We start from the raw sequence: 19,953 nt of genomic DNA, 5'->3' as shown, positions 1-19,953 counted from the left end.
GTTACCTCCGTACTGTAGGACTTCTACTGCTGTTCCAATTCTAATTTAATAATAATATTAATAACAATAACAGCCCTTAACATGAATAGCCCCCCAAAACTGAGGAAAAGGGCTGATACTGTAGCCTGTACACCTGCTTCAGTGTATCTGTTCAGTCGCCCAGTGATACAGAGAGGTAACAATACAGAAAGAGATAAAACAATAGCAGAGATGACAGAAGATACTGAGGGTTACCACCCTCCACAGAGCCTTGCTGCACTGCACCCTCATTACCTCCTGTCCTGCACCACCTGGTTTGCCCACCTTGCCATCAGCAGCATGGAGCCTTTGACCTTACTGAGCATTACCAGCCCTCTGCCCTGAGTTCTCAAGGAGAGAGACACTTCCTTCAGACCACAAATTGACATGGATGGCACAAACACGACCAGATCTGTTACAGCAAATCAGAGCACTTCTGTTACTGTAGCCCAGCTTGCTGAGGATGGAAAGAGGATCAAAGAAACCTTCAAGAACAGCCAGACACCCAAACATTAGAAATGTTTCTGTATACCTGTAAAACACCTGCACCAACAGCTCAAGACTTCTCTTCTGCACCTGCCCCCCACCACGTCCCCTCACCTTGATGTGTTTGTAAGGAGGAGGTTTCTTGTCATTCTTTTTGTCTTCCTGAAGTTGTCTCAGTTCCTTCTGTGCCTTCAACTCTTCAAATCTCACAGCAGCTTCCTGAAGAGCTAAGTGAGAGAACAGGCTCTGTTATGAGGAACTCACTCTGCTCACACAGTGCTGGGAAACCACTGTCCACCACTGTCCACCCAGTGCTTACAAGGTTCAACAGAAGAGGGTGAAGAAAAGGCTAATGCAGCAAGGAAGTGCAGAAATTACAGTCAGGGGCCTGCCCATGTGTGATGAAGCATCCCAGCTGTTGTCTATCTTTGCCTGCCCTCTTGGGCAGAGATGCCAGGCAGCTGCATCCACAACTCTCAAGTGCACTTTTATATCAAGATAATGACTGTATTACACAGAGGGAAGCTGACACAGCAGCAGCTCACTTGAATTTTGACACATTATGTCAGAGCTGGACAAGCATTTGAGATCTGCACGTCCTTCTCCCTCTCTGGGAGTCAAACACTCTGAGCATACTGGATGATACATAAGCAGGAGTTCATTCAACAAATTTAATTTCACTTCAGTTTTAAGAAGACGTTTTTCTCTGCTACAAAAATGACACTTTTCCAAAGAGGAATGAAGAGGGAAAGACCATGTACTTCCCTGGATGAAAACAAGTTACCTTTTTTGTATATGCCATCCACGCCCTTCCCCATCTTGTCTTTGCTGCTGACATCGCCTTCCATGTAAGGGAACACACGAGCCTGGTGGGTCCACAGGTAGTCCTTGGAGCCAAAGAACAGCACAGGGAACTCACCAATGTCATGTTTCATTTTCTGGATGTTGACAGGAATTGTTCTAGGATGGCAAATCTCAGCTGGCCACCACCTGCAACACAGGGAAGGGCAGATGAAACCTCTGGCTTCCCCACTTCCAGCCACCTCAAAAGTTTGCTACTGCATGGAGACATGGGAAAGTGTGTGAGGGCTGCCAGCAAGGCTGGTGGGGAGAAAAGAGGCTAATGGAGGAGGAAAGCTCACATTTTACCAGCAATGTGCATACAAAAAAGCCAGAGGCCTGCTGCAATGAGCCCTGCAGAGAGGAGCAGCTTCTCACCTCCATCACCATGAGCACTGCATGAAGAAGGGATGGGGACAAGTCTGTTCTATCTTCACCTACCTGTAGCGCCCAACTTTCACCCAGACTACTTCTTTGTAGTGTGGCTTTTTGCCTGCCTTGCAATCATTACAATACCAGCTTCCCTCTGGCATCTCAATGTTTAGACACTCACGGTGAAACGCAGCCGGGCACGACTCGCAGCATAAAAGGCTGCCCCCTGCAAAGAGAAGGAGGAATTTCAGTCACTGTGCAGAAACCCTGCACTCTCCATTTCCAGACAGATCTGGAAAAAGGGAATGATGGTCTCCTGCCAACCCTTTTAAAAAGCTGAGCCCTTCTCATGGTTAAAAAAATAACACTTCTAAGGATCCAGAATAGGTTCTAGCCTGAAGTTGGACTTAAATATGGAAAGATAGGGAGGAAGTCTGTTGTCCACAGTTCCCATTGGGACATTCTGGATGGGAAAAGCTTCTGCCCTTTGTAATGAATTCTTGCCAGGGCATTCCCTGGTGCCAGTGCTGGCCACCTCACCTTCTGAGCAGACAAAGCACCAGCTGACGTTGACGTGCTCGTGGTTGCGGCAGCCCCTGCGTGCAGTGAAGTGGTTGGGGCAGATGATGCTGTTGGAGGCCAGGACCACGGAGCCGGCGGCGAGGCAGAAATCGTTGGAGTGATACGCGACCGGGCACCGCACACAGCGCATCAGGCGACCTGCCACCAAACAGCCACAGCACAGTGAGCCTCTCTTTCCTACTCCTCCCTACTCTTTTCACCACTCTTTCCTACTAAAACTACACTCCACTCATACCTAAGCTCAAAATTAGCTCTGGAGAAGGAAGCTGACCTTTAATTTTTATAGACCACCCATGATGTACTCACTGGACTCCTATTAAGTTATTTAATATAACTAAATATATATAAAATTATAAAATCTGTAATACCTATACCATAGATAAAATTGTATTATTTAAAAGTGAAAAATATCTTGCATGCTGTGCAGGAACAGTTCGAGAGTTCACAGACTGGGACTGCTTCCTATCATACACAAATAATTACTAAATCAGCTTCGACAGTAATTACAGACGGGGTGTTTCAAGTGCTTAGCTGCACATAATGAAATCAATCCATGTAGCTTCTGAAAACACCAGCACTTGCCTCTTGTTTATCAGATTTTACCCAGAAATTCCAGAACTTCCAGGCAATTCAGACTTCCCTACAGGCCTAGTTTATATGAGGTTTTTGAGAACGCGTTTTCAGTTCCTCACAGCAGACTATAAACAGGAAGAAGAGGTGGGAGAGAAAGGGTAAACCTGACCACCAAGAAGCAGCAGCCAGTCAACAAATGTTCAGTGGGGAAGTGGCTGGCTGTGGGGTGCAGGCTTTTGGCCTTGCTGTTGTTTTCTACACCAAATACTGATAAATGGGGGCAAAAAAGCCAACTTGACACAGACTCCGAGGGTAGAAACAGAGCCAGTCTTATTGTCACCAGTCATAAGATACCAAGGATTAAAAAAAGGCAGCCTTAGAAGCAAACATGCACAGCAATCAGGAAAGTTTTAAGTTTGATCATGTGAGATAAAGGTCAAGGTATTGCTGCAAACAGTTCAAACAAATGTTTGCCTGGGAAGCTTAGCCCAAGGGTGTCTCCACTACAAGATGGGAGTTTACATAGAAAAAAATGGATAAGCAGAACAATATTGTCGTTTGCCCTGTGCTGCTCTTGATGCTGCTGTGTTGACAGCCTGTGCTGCTAAGCAAGGCTCCATCTGCAGCACTGGCACAGTGAGGAGCAGGTGGGAGAAACACGAGCGTGCCTGTACAGCTCCAGAGATTTACTCAAAAACCCACTGAGGCCCGAGGCAAGGCTGGGCGTGCAGGAATCCGAGCCTCTGGACAGCCTGAGAACATTCCAGCTGCCATGTCCAACCATGGGGAGTGCTGCCGAGCCTCACACTCTGACACCACCCCTTCCACTCCCCTAGGAGCAGCTATTCCTCAGCAAACACAGCCAGCGCTGCAGCAAGGACACAAAGGCAACAATGTAAGGAACCGGTGAATCAGAAAGACATGAAACAAAGAAAAACCAGGTGACTGCACCGCCCAGACCACCCAGGAGAACTCGGGTACCTTTAGAGGCAGAGATGTTTGCTGGGTTAGCAGCATGGCAGGTCATGCAGATGTGCAGGGAGCAGCGGAAGCCCTTGTTCTGCATGACTGTGGGTGGGTATTTCTGTATGCAGGCTTCGTGGTAATACTTCCCACAGAGGGGCAGCAAGCACCGCTTCACATCCTCCCCGCAGCTCTTGCACACAAAGCAGGTGTGCACTCCTGGAGAAAGAACAGCACACAGGTCACAAAGGAGGGTTAAATGAGGACCTGATGCTGTCATCTGAGGCTGCCTAATAGCACAGCACAAGTTCCCAGCCTGCTGCACCCATCCCAGAGCACAGGTCTCTGCACCACATCAGAACCCCACATCAAAATAAATATCATTATAGCTGGGACTTGAAGCCAGGGTAAAAAAAAAAAAAAAAAGAAAATTAAAAAATTATAACCCTACTTTGAGATTTCCCACTTTCCAGCCTGAGAAATACTTCTCCTCCCCACCAGATCCCTTTCCATAGTCCCAGCTAAGAATTTGTCTCCTTCCCAGCAGACCATGGACATTCATTTCTTGGTACACCAAGTCTGAATCAACAGTCAGGCTGGTAAATATTTGAAGCCATTACTAATAAATTCAAATCAACAAAGAGTAGGTTTAGATTAAACTTTAGGAAAAAATTCTTCCGTGTGAGGGTGGTGAGGCCCTGGCATAGGTTGCCCACAGAAGCTGGGGATGCCTCATATCTGGAAGTGCTCAAGCCCAGATTGGACAGGGCTTGGAGTAACCTGGTCTAGTGGAAGGTGCTCCTGCCTGTGGCAGAGGGGTGGAATTTGATCATCTTTAAGATTCCTTCCAACCCAAATCACCCTGTGATTCTATGATTTTAATTAGAAAGTCATTATCAGACATCAAACCAGTCATCTGAGGACTGAGAGCTACTCAGCAGCCCTACAGCAGGCACATCACTCCACTCAAGGAAGCACCAGGTAACCCTAGAGTCTGCAGTCACAGAAGCTGCCCTACCTGTGGAACACTCATTGCAGATGAATTTGCCCTTTGGCATCTCAGAGAGCCCAAGGCACTGCAGGTGGAAAGCACCACAGCACTGCGCCTCACACAGCAACAACTCCCCCGGCTTCTCACAGATCTGGAGGGAAGAAACACAGTATCAGCCTCAGCAATTTTCTTCCCTGCAGCATCCCAGACAGCAGCAACCCCCCGTGGTGGCCGGAACTGCAAGCAGCGACCCCCTGGGGGAAAATGCTATATTTTCCTTGTGTCAGTTCATTCTGGTAGTGTGTAACCACTGCCATTTACCATGACTCCCTGATATCCTACATTGGCTAAAATGTATCTTCCACTGGTCACATCTCCCTAACCCCTGTGAACTTTAAGAGAAAGAAATACATTGCAGAAGAAATGCTTGACACAGAGCACAAAAAGCTGGTTAATTTTACAATAAACACTTGGAGGCTACCTGGGCTTACCTGGGGCACCAGTGTGTCCCGGAACTTACACAAAAATATTTTACAGTGAGGTATCTTCTAAGAGATTTCTTCAAGAACACTACCTGACACACATTCTCCTTGAGAGCTGCTCCTCCTCCACGCTCCCCCTGTATCTTTTTGGACGAAGGCACTCCATGGTCATTCTCTGACCCCTCCTCATGACCCTCTTTAGGGCTTGCAGCAGTCCCATGAATCGATGTCTCCCCCTTTAAAGAGAAAACTAGAATTAGGACTGTCAGTAGCAGCCATCCAGAATTGGAAACTACAAATTCAGACACTGAGCACCTAATAGGTTTGGCAGGTGATCTGTGTGCTACCCAACCTAGAGAACAGCCCCCATACAGTTGCACCAAAAGATATACAGGATAGGACAGGAAAGAGCTCTTAGCTTATTAGATGATTAAAAATACAAAATGCAATTATCTTCCTGTGCATAACCCCTCTCTGAGCAAGGAGTCATCCCTGAATGGAAACAAAGCAGGTAGGCTAGAAAGTCAGAAGCATCCCAGCAGAAAAACAAATGAAAACCTCAATCTTCATAGCACCTGTCACACACTAAATGAGCTACATTTTTCCTCTACACTTATCTCAGCTTGTCCTAAGCCATGTAAAATAGACACACAAAGGTACTCAACGCCTGTGTTGGTATGAGGTCAGCCAACCCCAAAGCAAGCAGCACAGCAGGGCATTTACACCCCATCCTGACTGAGGTGTGGAGTCTCCCACTGTCCTGTACGAGTGTACAGCACTGCTATAACTAACATTCACTAATGAAAGAGGATCCTGGGGAGAGGATGGGTTTCAAATTATAAAGGTCCAAGTTCAGACTCATGGGCCAAGTCAAGGATCCTGCCATAAGGCTCCCAGCAGCGTCCATGGGACCTGCCCAGGCACTGTTAAGAGGGAAGATAGCAGGTATCCTAGAGACACTTGTTTCTACCACAAAATACTGCTGTATTAGGCAGCAGTGCCACACATTTTGTCAGGACAGACAACCAAGAGCTAGGAACACCATCCTGCCAGCTTCCAGCCCACTTGGGACGTCTAGGGAACACTTCAGTGGCCTCACCAACCCCAGCTGCCACTCCAGGGTAGGTACAATTTAAGAACCACTAATACTGCACCACAGTGATGCCTTTAGCTACATGCTTTGAGCCAGAACATTTTAAGGACTCTGCCACGTTTAAATATGCCAGCTCACTGCAGGTAGCTGAGTGACCTCAGTGCACAGCTGCCAGTTCCTCCCTGGGCCACCAAGCTGCAGCCACTGTACACCCATGCACAAAGAGTACAGCTGAGAGACCTTGTGAGGAATTCAAAATGCTGGCAGAAGCAGCAGCCATCACTCCCATACCTCCAGGTCTGCTTGGTGCAGGCTGTCCAGCTAACAATCACGAGAGGGAGCTTTGCACCACTTTCTGTATGATAAAGTCTGAGCTGTGGTGCTACTAAAGCTTGTAAGCTGAATTGAATGCCTTGTGAACACATTCTGAATCTGGGCAAAAAAAAGATATAAAAATCTTCTGAAGTTTAAAGCTGGAGCCAGTATTCTGCTCAGATAATGATGCTTTCTTTGCCTCAAACTGTTGTTTTTTTTCCTGTATTCCCTGAATGAAGTGTAAAGATTTTATTTGGGAACACTTTAAACCTATGTGCCTTCTGTGGAGCAGTGATGCAAAGATGAACTGAGGGTATATTGAAGTACACAATACAAAGATGAATGGTATAAGCTGACTTTATTGAGAGGAAAAAAAAAAAAGCAAATTCCCAACTACAGGCTACTGCCAGTCCAACACACCTTGCAGAGTACAGGCTTGTTCTAACACTGCTCCCAGAACTGCACAGGGAAGGGCTGTCAGAGCTAGGCAGGATGGGCAAGGCCCATCCTTTATCAACAAGGAAAAGGGCACTGCCACTCAAAGACCTGTCACTGCTTCCCCTCCTTCCTCTGCCCAGCACAAGCACTGCAACACTACATACCTCCTGCAGAAAGAAAGGTCTTCTTCCAGAACTATCCCTGCTGTTGTGTCTGGCACAATCCCAAAGCTTGACCTGTTCTTTGGCACAGCCTGACCTTGGCTCACAACCTTGACAACCATTTCAAACAGCATTTTCCACCCCATTCTGTCAGTCTCTTACTGCCCCGATGTTGTAAATTTGCACTCCTGGCTCCAGAAGGGCAAGGTCAGAGAAAGCTGCTTAGCTCAGCCCAGGCTGACAAGCTTTCCTCTGCCCTCTTTTCCTTGGAAGACAGTGGGATCCAAGGCTTCACTGTGCTGTATCATCACACCATGTATCTTTTCTAGCAAAGTGGAGCTCCTTGCCCAGTGTGTGCAGTCACTGAGGGACCAGCATGGTCTAAATTCCACATAAAAGCACAACTGCATCTCCATTAGCATCCCAATACTCACCAGGGGATGAACACCCACCACAGCAGCTGAAGAGAGACAACCACATAGAAAGGGATGCTGGCAAAGGTGCCAAGCATTGACTTTTTTTTTTTTTTGCCATGGTTATACACCATATCTGAGCTCTGGTACTCAACACAAATGTCTACAGCAGGGGGCAGTTAAGACTGGGTTTCCTGTGCAGTGACTAGTGGGTGCAGGATTCAGAGTCATGGGTCTTTGCTGCTCTGAATTGCCCCTCTTTTGACAGAAAATTTGCTGTCTCTTAGTGGATACAGCAGACAGTGTTAACTGTCCCTGCCCAGCACTGGCAAAGGTATTTGTACAGGCTGTTTTAAAACATTAGTCCAGCTGAGCACAGTTCAAAAAGAACACTAAAACCAGCACAGGAAAGCTTACATGGACCAAGGATTATTACCCAAATTTATTAACTTTTTCAGAAATGCCCTTTCCAAAATGCAGCAGGGAAGGCTGAAACTGTGGTGTGAGGTTTGTGTCTCCTGTAAACTGTGTTCCAACAACAAATATAACAATATTTATCTATAATTGGCTCCTGAAATACATACTGACTATCCTGCCTGTTGCTGAACCTGGGCCACTGGAAGTGAGAGGCGATGGCGAGAGGCCCAGAGGTGTCCTGCCTCTCCCAGGAAGTCTTGCTTCCCCTACACTTGCTGATAACTGGCTCATTCCTAAAAGGCAAAATGTGCTTGTCAGAGATATTTGTATGCTGACCCTGCTAATATTTAGTAAAGGGAATTGCCCAAGTTATCCCTTTCTGCTGGATGGCAGAATACAATCAGAGGCTCTTGTGAGCAGTCACAGACAGTCCCCCCCAGCCCCTCCAATGGGGTTCTTGGCTCATCCTCGTGTTCAGGTGCAAGCAGAAGGGGCTGAGGTCCAGTCTAGCACTTGTGCTTCATACTGGTGTGTGAAAGGGGAAGAGGCCCACCCCCAGAGAAGACCTTTAACAGCAGTTTGAATTTCTGAGATGCAAAGCCTGGTTCCATGAATCCAGAACAGCCTCTCTCACAGAGAATTAGCTGAGAAACAGTTTGAAAACAGAGCCTGAGTTAAGCATCATTACAAAATAGCTACTAGATCAAGGAGGTATCTTCAGCCTAATCCCAGCTCATGCAGTTGCATCAGTGGGACAAATTCTCAAATGACAGGTCAAAAGATGCTTCTGGCTTAGGCTCTGCCAAGTAAGTACGCTGGGAAGTAGCCAACAAGTTACAGAGATGAGAGCATGAAGACCCAACAGTACCTCAGAGTGTGGGGTCTCCCCCAGCCCCTCCTCATTTTTCTCCTTCTTGGAATGGACTGCAGCAGAGGTATGGCGCTGTCTCTTCCGCTTCCGCTGTTTCTCCAAGAGCTTTTCAGAAGCTGGGATGGAACAGAAAGACCATTCAAGGAAAATGCAGAAATAACTCCCTTGCTGCAGGTGACACCAGCAAGTTCTGCAGCCTGACAGCTTCAGGCTGGGTCCTATATTCTTTGAGGGCCTAAGGGCTGGGGCAATACCAGCCTCCAGGCACTCAGTCCTCTGCCCTGCAGCCATCAGAGAACCACCAATTCATACTTTAAGCAGCTTTTGCAGGGTTGCTGAACCCAGAACACATCACAACAGTCTGCCCTGCTATCCCTGCCTTCACTTACCTTCTCCCAGGTCCTGGAAGTGGGCTGGTGAGTAGAGCTCAGAGCTGTCACTCTCTGAAGGGCCAGTACCCTACAAACACACAGGAGAGAGTCAAGCTACCAGATGAAAACAGAGGCACACTCTCCTCAGCTGTGAAATCTTTTGGAATGACTGCAACACCTAATTTACTATCCAGGTCATGAATTCATCAGCCATTAGAGATTTTACGAGAAAATATTTGGTTTGTGTGTGTGATAAATCACACATGTAAATGTCTGTCTCTGAGTAGGGAGGAATGTGGAGTCTGACGTGTCTTGTGCTCATCAGCACTATTCACTGCTTCCTGTGCTCTCCCAAAAAAGGGTGCTAATACTCTGTAAGGTGCTGGAAAAAGACACTCTCTTTTGAGTTTACACTTTTACAGACATTTAGACTAAAATACAGTGGCCTCTACATTTCTGCAATGGTGATAACTGTACTAAGACTGTGCCTCACAGTGAAAGAAAAAGGAGAGAAGTGCTATCATTCAACTTTAGGAACAGTGGCAACAAGTTTTGTGCAGGTACATGATCTGAAATAAATACAAGTTGCTCTTTTCCAAACCATGTCACTGAATATTGAGTATTCAGTGGAGAAGAGCAGCATTTTCTCTAAAAATCTGAACCAAACATGGTATCTTACATGTGATTCACCTCAAGCCTCCATCCTGCTTCAAGCTCTGCACTTACATGCATTCACCAGTTCGCTTGGGCAGGTAACAAAGAAAACACTGCTCAGAGGAAATATGATTGAAAAGGAAAAAGCCTTAGGTTCAAGTCCAAGCTACACTGTAACATGACAGAAAGCCTCTCTGCAGAACATTTCTGCTCATACCTTTCCAGCCAGCATCCAGATGATTCCTTTTCCATATAAATCAATAAAAAAGGAGATTTTAAGCCAAAACTACTTAGCCCCCCACTACAAGTGAGGAAGGGTGGGGGACAGTGGATTATTTAATCATAACACCGCAACCAGCACCTTTGGGAAGGGTGGACCTTTGCTCCTGGGTTGCAGCCAATTAAAAAAAAATCACATCCCATTGCACTGTCTTGTTTAGCAGGATCTGTTGTCTATGCCTGTTTTCTATCCAGTTTTCAAAGGAGTTGGAAGGAAAGTACCTTCTTTTGGGGAGTCCATTCCTCCTTCTTTGGCATAAAGGCAGTGTCCAAGTCATTGGATTCCAAGAGTTTTTTAGTAGGCTTCCTTTGACGCTTGCTTTCGAAGTTTCCTGCAATGAAACCCTTCACATCAGATAATCAGGGGTTTTCTTGTCTTCAATCAGATTAAGACCATTAAGTAAATATCAGCCAACAGTTCAAAACAATCTGTTTCACCCTGTCTTTGGGACCATAAGCTCCTAGGGCAGAGATGCCAATTACTTGCTTCTGTACAACTTCAATAACAACAGGCCTCAGTCTGCCATGACCTTCAGGCTCACCTCAATATGTAATATAAAAATCCACCCTCAGAAGAGAGGCTGTGAACTCCCTGCCAGCAGGTAACACATGCTGGCAGCACAATTCACATCATAATTTCCCAAACACTTTGATCTGCATAAGTCAGTCCTACCACTGACACAACCCTGCCTACACTCCCATACCCCTGTCACACCAGCACTCATGCTGCTGTAGTAAAGAGGCTGAAGATCAAAATTCTGGTTAAACCAATTTGAGAAAAGATACCCCAACAAAACTAGGCATTACCTGCACCATTTCCTACTCAAGCTTTATCCTGGCCCTCAGGAGGTAGCATGTTGCTAGACCTGGGCTCCTTCACTAATTTTGGCAACAGCATAAACTTAGAACCAGGAAATGCTGAGTGCAGATACCACAGACACAACCTGTTACCCATTCCACCCCATTCATACACTGGCTTTGACAATCTCAGCTGTGCCCTTTGACACCTCTGTAGGCACAGCTCATCCATCACACTCCTAACCCTCAAGACAAGTTTCTGTCCACTCTGTGTGCTTCAGCAAGAGGTGAGAGTAGATGAGGGGAAAGAGCTACACAACCTCTGCAGACTTGATATTTGCTCCCTCTGCTGCAGCCTGTTGTGTTCTCCTGCATCTCCATTCTTGGTTTCACATCCTCAGTTTTTCCTCCTTTAATTCTCTCCAACTTCCCACCTCCTTGTGACACACACAAGTCTCCAGAAGCAATCCCTCTTCTCTCACACATGATAGGCTAACTGATCTCCCACTGACCATAAATCAGCTCACACAGCAAGTCTCCAAAAATGTCTACAGATGCTTAGAACATGTCTAAAGGAGAGTTTTTCCAGAGGGAATTTTGTGCTATAGCTCCCTGAGCTCCCTAGGAGTAAAAGATCCCTCCATGAGGAATGAAGCTTAGACTTTGAGCATCACCCTCAGCACAGCAATGTTCATCCAAAGGGGTTTACAGCAACAAGAGACCATCAAGCCAAAGAAATGTCACTGTTTGGAAGCACAGACAGCAAGGACTCAGAGAAGCAGTTGTGGCCTCCTTCATTTGGACAAAAGAGTCATTCTGTGCCAGGATCTAAGAGGGACCACCACAGTCTACAGAAAGCCAACAGCACCAGGTCACTGGACACCCTTGCACCTGCCCTCTCTCCCTTCTCAACACAACAGCCAGTGAGTGAAGGAAGGCAAGAACAAACAGAGCAACAGCCACTGACTGACTGACTCCATTTCCACTGAACTTGTGTTACTTTCGCTTACAAAAGCAGCATCACACAACCTGCCACTTACCTGATTTCAGGAACCCCTCTTCTGCATCTGGAGAAGCAGAAACTTCAGAAGCATCTGAGGAAGACAGAACCACCTCTGGAAAATCTGAAGATCCTCCTGGAGCTTGATTAGGGGGATCAGTGGAGTGGGATCCTTGTTCTGAGAAGGAACACTCTGCTTCAAGGACGGGAGGGGACTCTTTGGTTGAAGATGGAGTTGAAACCAAAGAACTTGGCCCCCGCTGGGTGTCTCTGTCAGGACTGCATTGTGCAGGAACACCTCCTTCAAATTCAGACCTCGCCACAGAATTCACCTGGCATGGTGAAATATGTTGGTGAAAAAATTCATCCTCACGGTACTGCACACAACAAGAACACTCAGCCACCAAGAACATAAACACACACATACCAGAGCCCTGGAGAAATAACCACAAAGAGCACACTGGCCTTCACCCACCTTTTGCAATTGCTCCTGGCCCTTCTTTGATTTTTTCTTGGGTGCAAACAAGTGATCATATTCTTCTGCATATTCCAGAAGCCGTTTACTCGGCTTTCTAAGGCGCTTCCTCTCTGAATGTGCTAAGAAAAAGGAAAGCAGCTTCAAGACTGTGTTTCTGAGATGATCACAAGACATCTGTGGATAATAGCTGTTCCTGCCTTCTCTTCCAGAAGTTCCATGTGGGAAGAGCTGATAATTCTTTGTCTTTGGGACAGCCTAAACAATTTTTGAGCTTCCTATTTTCCAAAATCCCAACTTAGTAGGGGGGTTTTTAAGGACTTCAAGCAGTTTAGGTAAGAAATCAAAACACATCAGACTGAGAGGTTCCTGAAGTTTCATCCAACATATCCCTAAAAGCTACATCTAACTTGCCTGCAGTACTTCTATCAGAACCAAAGGCCATTAGCAACTCATCACTCTTTTGGTTTTAGTGCAGGGGCACGGGAAAACACTGTTTTCCCACAACACAGTTCAGTCACTAGTTTCACTAGGAACACATAAGCTTAATTCCTTCCTTTCCCCTCCTTCCTGGCATTTTTTAATATACTACAAATTCCCCATCTGCTACTGTGAGCTCATTTATTGCTTTGTTTGTTCCACAATGAGATCAGAGAGCCAGTGACTGCAACATTTCTTGTCTCTGCAGTGTGGTAGCATTGCAAGGCAAAAGGTGTTTCCTCACCACAACCCTAACCACCCGTGCTACACCACCTCAACACACCAACGCATGGCAAGCTCCAGAAAACTGAACCCTGACACTCTGTGACATCTCTTATCAGTAAGCTGCAAAAGCAAGGTGATGCAAATTTATGTCTTTTTCTCACTTCCCAGAATGGTGCTGAGTATCTCTGACTTTTCTCCTTTTTTAGCATTCAAATCATTAAGTAATACAGCCCAAAGATTTCCCCTAGTCATGAAAACACCTGTGGCCTCCTGGAAGTTTTGGAACAAACATTTTCTTTGCTTCATTTCATTTGTAGGAGGTGGTTTTTTCTTCTTTAAAACGGAAGCATTTCATAACAAAGCATTTCAATGCAACGCTTCAGAACAGGGATGTTGGACAAGACTGCTACATTTTATTGTGGCTTTGTGGTTAAACAAGCATGAAAATGTCAAACTTGGCCAAAAAAGAAGAAAGAAACAACTTTCTCAAACATAGCTATTTTCAGCTTCTATTAACACTCTGCACAGGTGTCTGAGTGAAACACACATTTCAGGACATAAGTAGTTATGGGATGAGTACCCTCACCAGGCAACTATTCAGAGGCCCAAAGCCATGCAGCAGAGTACACAGCACTGTGCCAGAAGGGTTGGTTTATCTGTTTTTTGCTCCCAAAGGGAATCCTGTACAAGAATCCCAAATGCAGATTGACAGTAGGAAATCACAGACCTGATGAAACTGTAATTTATAAAATTGGCTTACATCAACCAATTCCACCAATCTCCACTTTTGCCTCGTTTGTTCTCAACCACTGTACAAAGTGTGCGGCAAAATGATGCCCAATGCTGCTGTTTAACTATGATGAAGACTTTATGTAGTTTGAGTTTAGTGGAAATGGCACAGTTGTGACTGTAATCTGTTCTGATCTCTTACACTGAAGCTGCCTGCTGTGGGCAAGGATGGATCACATCTCAAAGCACTACAGTCAGTCCAGTTTCCAGTATCAGTTTCTCTACTTTCTAGGCCTTGCCCAACATAAAGGAATGGTTTACTCGGTCCCACCAGCACTAGGGACGTTACAGCAGCCCTGACAGCAGTGCCAGTACCTCCCCACAGCACATCTGTGCAAAAGGGGGTGGGTGTGCACAGAGCTCAGATGCTATTTAGGGCAAGGAAATTAGTTTATACTGCAGTTGCTGATCTGGCACTTTTGCCAGCAAACCCAGGCACTGACTGCTGCTGCTGCATCCCTGTGTGCAGCACCAAGACCCTGTGCACTTCTCTCTACCATCATCACCTCACCCAGAGCCTGCTGCCTTCCTCTGCCACTACCCTCCCACCTTTACTGCCTCTCAGCACCTCCTCTTCCCTAGCTCTCTCTGCTAACCTTTATCTTCACCTCACACAGCATCACTGCAGGGATGCTTCAACTGCCAAACCACCATGAAGCCTGTCTGGATCTCACTGTGAAGGAAGAACCCACAGCACAGCCTAGAATGTGCATCCTCTCATCTGTTTTATAGAGACTTCAGTCCTCAAAAACACACAGACCCAGCCAGTGAATGATTAAGCCAGTCATGACTTAAAACCAGAACTTCTACCCCACGTGTTACACCCTATAGGTTTGTTTGCTGTGCCTGCTGCAACTTGCCTTGGGCATGTCCCACAGCCACTAAGTCAGGAACTGCCTTTGCCACAATTGAAACAGAAGTGCAGGCCGCCTCCAGCAACCACAAAAAGCAGAATACACGTATCAAGATGTGCACTGAAGGAACATGTAAGTGACAGAATGCACGCAAGCTCAAAATAATGTTAAGTTGTATTATTTCATGATACCACGATTAGATTAGAGCAATTTAGTTTGGTGAAACCTACGCAAAAACCTAATTTTATTGGTTTTATTAAGGTATGTTTCCCCAGACTCCCTGCAGAAGCCAGAGGACGATACATGTTGAATATGATTCTGTTCGCCCTGTTTCTTCCACACACCCTTTTATTTCTTCCTCTGGCTTTAACCAAATGTCCCCACCTCTGTGGGAGAGGCAGGGCTCATTTGCCTTTTGGTCCTCAGAAGCCTCTTCCTTCCTAGGTCACTTCTCTTCTAACGCTTCTGCCTTACTTCTGTCTGCCACATTCCAGCCCCACCTCCAGCCCAGCCTCCCTGGCAGCTTCCCTCTCTTCTGTTCTCTCTTTCACCCACCAAGCAGCCACACCAGAACTGTAAATTAGGATATCTGTGGGGCTCCACAAGTCACTATGAGCAGCTAATAAAATTCCACACTAAAACCCAAAACACTCCCAACACATCATCTTGACGAAATCCCACAGAACAAACCAAAGACAAACTGTCAAACAGCACTAAGGAAAATAAAAAACAGAACAGCCATTGAGGCTCAGATTCCTGGAACTTTCTAGCACTGACCTATCCCACTAACACCAAGCTTGTGGCTGTAAGGGACACATTATGAAGGTGCAAATTAAAAAATAAATCCCAGGCTGAGAAGCATTCTTATTTTACCGTTCACTGTGGAAGAACTAAATGTTTTTAATGTGTGTAACATTTTCTGAGCAATAACCTGAGTACAAACTCATCATTAATCTGCCTCCTTTGTTCTCCAGGTTTACAGAGAACTCAAAACCAAGGTTCCACACTTTCTTCTGCTCAGACGTAGACTTCTTCATATTGTCAGCCACAAGTTCTGTAACTTATCCTTTAAATGAAAAAGTGTAAAATGCATACAAATACTCTGGCGCAAGTCCAGCTCCCTTACCTTGTGCAGAGAATTCAGACTGGGGAGCAAAGTTGCCAAGCTCTGTTTCTGAGTCCATCACACTGGTGTTTGGCTTACCACATACATTCAAACGTTTATCAACTAAGTCTAAACGATTCTTAAAGTCCTGAACTGCCAGGTCTCCCTCAAGCACCTTTGAATGAGGGGAATGCCTACGTCCCAAGCACTCATTTCCCTTCAGTGAAAAGCCAAGAGAATTCAGGCCAAAGGCACTCTCCAAGTTTCCTTGTTCCCTAGATCTACTGATGTGCTTATTAGAGCTAGCACTGCTTTGGTTAAAACGCTGCCATCGCTTTTTGGGTGCTACGTGATTTATATCATTAGACTCATCACCAAGAGAGCTCTCACTATTTGCCTCTGAATCCAAGTCTGGACTCTCCCCATTTTCAGCAGAATTGCAGCTCTTATTATTTCTACCAGCTTCAGGTCTCCTTCCAATACGACCTAAATTGTCATCAGATAAACAGGCAGATTCTTCATCAGTTGAATGCTCTGTTAAATCAATACACTCATTCCTCTCAGTATCTTCTGCCTCATTCCCTAGAGGACTGGTAACTGAACCTTGCACACGGAATGCATGTTCTCCTGAATCTCTGGGTAACCGACTTAGCAACTTACTTGGCCCTCCTGGTTTTAAGTCCTTTCTGTTTGAAACTGTTTTATCTCCAAGCTTTGTTGACTGCTTAGATTTTGAACAGTTGCGTTTGGACATGCAATTTGTGCCATTTGTCCCAGAAACAGCAGCACTCGCAGGCTCCCTTTTACCAGTACCAATCCCTGTCAACTTGGTTGGAGGACTGCGTGAAAATGAGGAGTTGTTTATAGTCGAGTTTGGAGTTACTGTTTCCTGGACACAATCTCCATTTTTTTCTATTTTATAAGAGGGACCTACAATAGACAAAGACTTGAGACCACTTGCAGAATTGCTTCCAGAACCATCACCACCTGTGCTGGTATTTCGAAATGGGACTATATTTTGACCAGTCATCAGTTGCTGTTCTTTTGTCTTACTGTCATGCATATCCTTCAACATCATTAACAAGGTGCTGAATTTGTAATCTGGTTCAATAGGCAAACGACCATGACCAGAAGCAGAAGAGAACAGTAAAGGTACTGTGGCCTTTGGAGTGCCAGAGTCACTGGCATCATCATTCATGGACCGATATGACAGTTCCTTCAGCTCTGACAGAACGTGCTTCACCACGGCTGTTTCAATTTCAGCAGAATCCCTGGGTTTCTCATGCATGTTGTTTAACAGTTTCTGACCATCAACTTTTCCACTTCTCTGTAGAGAATCTCTTGGAAGGCCAGAGAAACCTTTGGTATCTGAAGAGCAGCGATTCACACCACCCTCCTCTTCTGCAAGAGAAGGCTCCAACCCAGCAACCTTTTCTTTATGTTTACATTTTATACTCCTGATTCGGGGTAATTTCAAGCTTTTCGGTTTCAAGATTACTTGATTTGTAACAGCAGGCCAGGAGCTGTCCTTGGAAACACTTTGGGGGGTAGTGTGCTTGTTTGCTGGGGGAAGATTGTAATTTCTCACATCTGTAGAGCACTCAAGAGGTGCCAATGACATCTCAGCATCAGAGAAACCTACTTCAAGCTCCCCATCTGCAAATTCAGCATCAAGTCTGTTGGTTGCTGAACCTCCCAGAGGTTTGCGGTCTCTGTGTGACTTCTTCTTGGCCCTTCTGCTGCTCTTCTGAGAAAGATACATGGAAAGTTTAATATTTCCACTTGATGTCATAGGAAAGTCCTTCTCCACTTTATCTGAAGAATCACTAACTTCAAGAGCACTAGAAGCTCTCTCTGAACTTTGGTCCATGGTATCTACATCACTGTTCCCACCATCAGAGAGGGAAGAGGATGAATCTGATTCAGTTTGTTTTTTCTCAGCACCAGCATCAGATGCAGAATAGTGTATTTGTAACTTGGAACTGCACAAAATGCCCAGGGAGCTCTTCTCTCTCTCAAAAGACGGGCTGGAAAACAAATCCCCTTGGAGGGTGTTTTTCAGAGCATCACTTTTACAATTCTCATAGTCCGGTTTTAAAGGTGTCTTTTCAAAACATCTTTCTCCAAGGGAGGAAAGCAAATGGTTTTCCCTGGTGCTGCTGGATGCTGTCAGGCTGCTGGCAATCCGGCGGAGCTCGTGAGACGCGTGTTTCTCTGGTAGGTCCCCAACAATCACGTTTCTAACTACGCTCTCTGGTGTTGTGTCTTTGATTTCTTCCCTCGATGTTTCCCCTCTTGCATCACTCTTTTTTACTCTAGTCCTTTTTCTGCTTTCTGAGGATGTTTTCACGAATGGCTTGATGTGCAATTTTCCTTTTTCACCGGCCACGTGTCTGGAGTCAAAGGCCAAGGATTTAAAGCAGCCGTTCAGTTGCGTGTCCCTTTCTGCTCCAGGGCCATTGCTGTAGTATTCCAACTGTGAGTCCTTCTCGCTGTCCGGCTCGCTGGAGTTCTGGCTACACTTCTGATCCTCTGGCTCCCCAAGAAGAATGTCTTCTGCCTGTCCAACACTGACTTCCCATTTAGCCCTAAATCTCTGAGGAACCTTAAAAGTTGGAGACAAAAAAAGACAAAATTTGAGCAGGTAAGGGAAGAGAAATGCAAGGAGCACGAGACACAGAACACAGTGACATTCCTGCATTTTGCATCTTTAAGACAATCACATGAATTCCCTGAGACTGTGTCTGGCAGACACAGGAAGTTGTGCCCCTGGGTAAGCACCCTGCATTCCAGCTGAGTCCTATGCATTCCCAGAACAGTAAAAAGGTCCCTGGCAAGTACAGGTCTCTGAGGAACCAGATGTCTTGGCATACCAACACATCCTGAACACAACAGCCTGTAAAGGGCAATGCATATGGTATGGATCCCTGGCACAGAAATGCAAAGCTACAGCCAGCAGCATTGTTTTCCTCAAAATCTCTGAGCACCTGTTTGCTGTGCTCATTGTTGATTCTTCCTGCATCCCCTGAATTCAGAGCACGATCTGCCCTCTCTATCAACTCACCTCGGGACAAACATGAAATCCACACACATCTAAGATGTGCTCTATCAAGTTCACAATGTCCAAAGTCTCCCAGTTTAACTCTGTATCTTTAGAAAAACCAGAAAGCTCTCTGCATACTTAACAGGAGCCTCTGCTAATACTCAAAATCAACAAGAAACTTATTTCTTATCTGCATGTGTAGTTTTTTGGCTGCACAACAGCAAACCAAAAGTTTCACAACTGCTCCTAAAATCAAAACCAATTCCAAGGCAGGAGGGACTCACATTGCTGACACTTTTCTTTTAACAGAAATTTCAAACGAACAAAGTCTCATCTCAGCAGACTCAAGAAGTTTTATGAAGCCTGATAGCAATCCAGCCAAACAGTCTCAGTTTTGCATCAATTTGGGCTTCCAGGGGAGCAAACCTGGACATTTATGTGAGCAACAAACATTTGATTCCCTCTGCTGCAGGCATGCTGGCACTCTATTTACATACAGAATGAGATTTCAGCCATGCAGCACTTCTAGGACCAGAGAAGTTACTTGGCAGCATGTCACTAGCTGTTGGGAGGGCTTGAGAGCACAAGAAGTCCTTAAAGAAGATAGTAAACATGCCTTTGGAAAAGAAAAACCAAATAAGGCTGTTGCCCCCAGGGATTCACATCTGCAAGAGCACATTCAGTCTGATGGTTCTGCACTAACATAGGTTATAAAGCTTTAGAGTAAAAGAAAAACCAGATACCATTGCCTAGTATAACTATTTGTTCTTTTACAGTAACACAGAAGCCTCTGTAGTTCTTCACTTCAACAATTCTAACGAGTTAATTTCTGCAGTCACCTTCCTAAAGACATAGACCAGACCCC

The 19,953-nt window shown here is 45.7% G+C and overlaps 1 protein-coding gene across 3 annotated transcripts in view; it reads right to left on the bottom strand.

Moving 5' to 3' along the window:
- Nucleotides 1-19,953, bottom strand: part of NSD1 (nuclear receptor binding SET domain protein 1) — a 63,758-nt gene that overhangs the window by 19,950 nt on the left and 23,855 nt on the right. For 2 of the 3 annotated variants that reach the window (XM_033073322.2, XM_033073323.2), the window contains exons 5-17: nt 16,067-18,650; nt 12,593-12,714; nt 12,158-12,449; nt 10,542-10,651; nt 9,405-9,474; nt 9,013-9,131; nt 5,400-5,543; nt 4,853-4,976; nt 3,853-4,053; nt 2,257-2,436; nt 1,786-1,942; nt 1,289-1,494; nt 619-731 (exon numbers count right to left, since the gene is read on the bottom strand). In XM_033073322.2, the coding sequence (XP_032929213.1) occupies nt 619-731; nt 1,289-1,494; nt 1,786-1,942; nt 2,257-2,436; nt 3,853-4,053; nt 4,853-4,976; nt 5,400-5,543; nt 9,013-9,131; nt 9,405-9,474; nt 10,542-10,651; nt 12,158-12,449; nt 12,593-12,714; nt 16,067-18,650 (4,422 nt within the window). The remainder of the gene's footprint in view (nt 1-618; nt 732-1,288; nt 1,495-1,785; nt 1,943-2,256; nt 2,437-3,852; nt 4,054-4,852; nt 4,977-5,399; nt 5,544-9,012; nt 9,132-9,404; nt 9,475-10,541; nt 10,652-12,157; nt 12,450-12,592; nt 12,715-16,066; nt 18,651-19,953) is intronic. The other variant, XM_033073324.2, reaches the window with a different exon arrangement.

The sequence above is a fragment of the Catharus ustulatus genome, chromosome 15 (genome assembly GCF_009819885.2).
Source record: "Catharus ustulatus isolate bCatUst1 chromosome 15, bCatUst1.pri.v2, whole genome shotgun sequence".
Lineage (NCBI taxonomy): Eukaryota > Metazoa > Chordata > Aves > Passeriformes > Turdidae > Catharus > Catharus ustulatus.
Note: the sequence above shows the minus strand (reverse complement) of the source record. Positions and strands in the feature narration are given on the sequence as shown.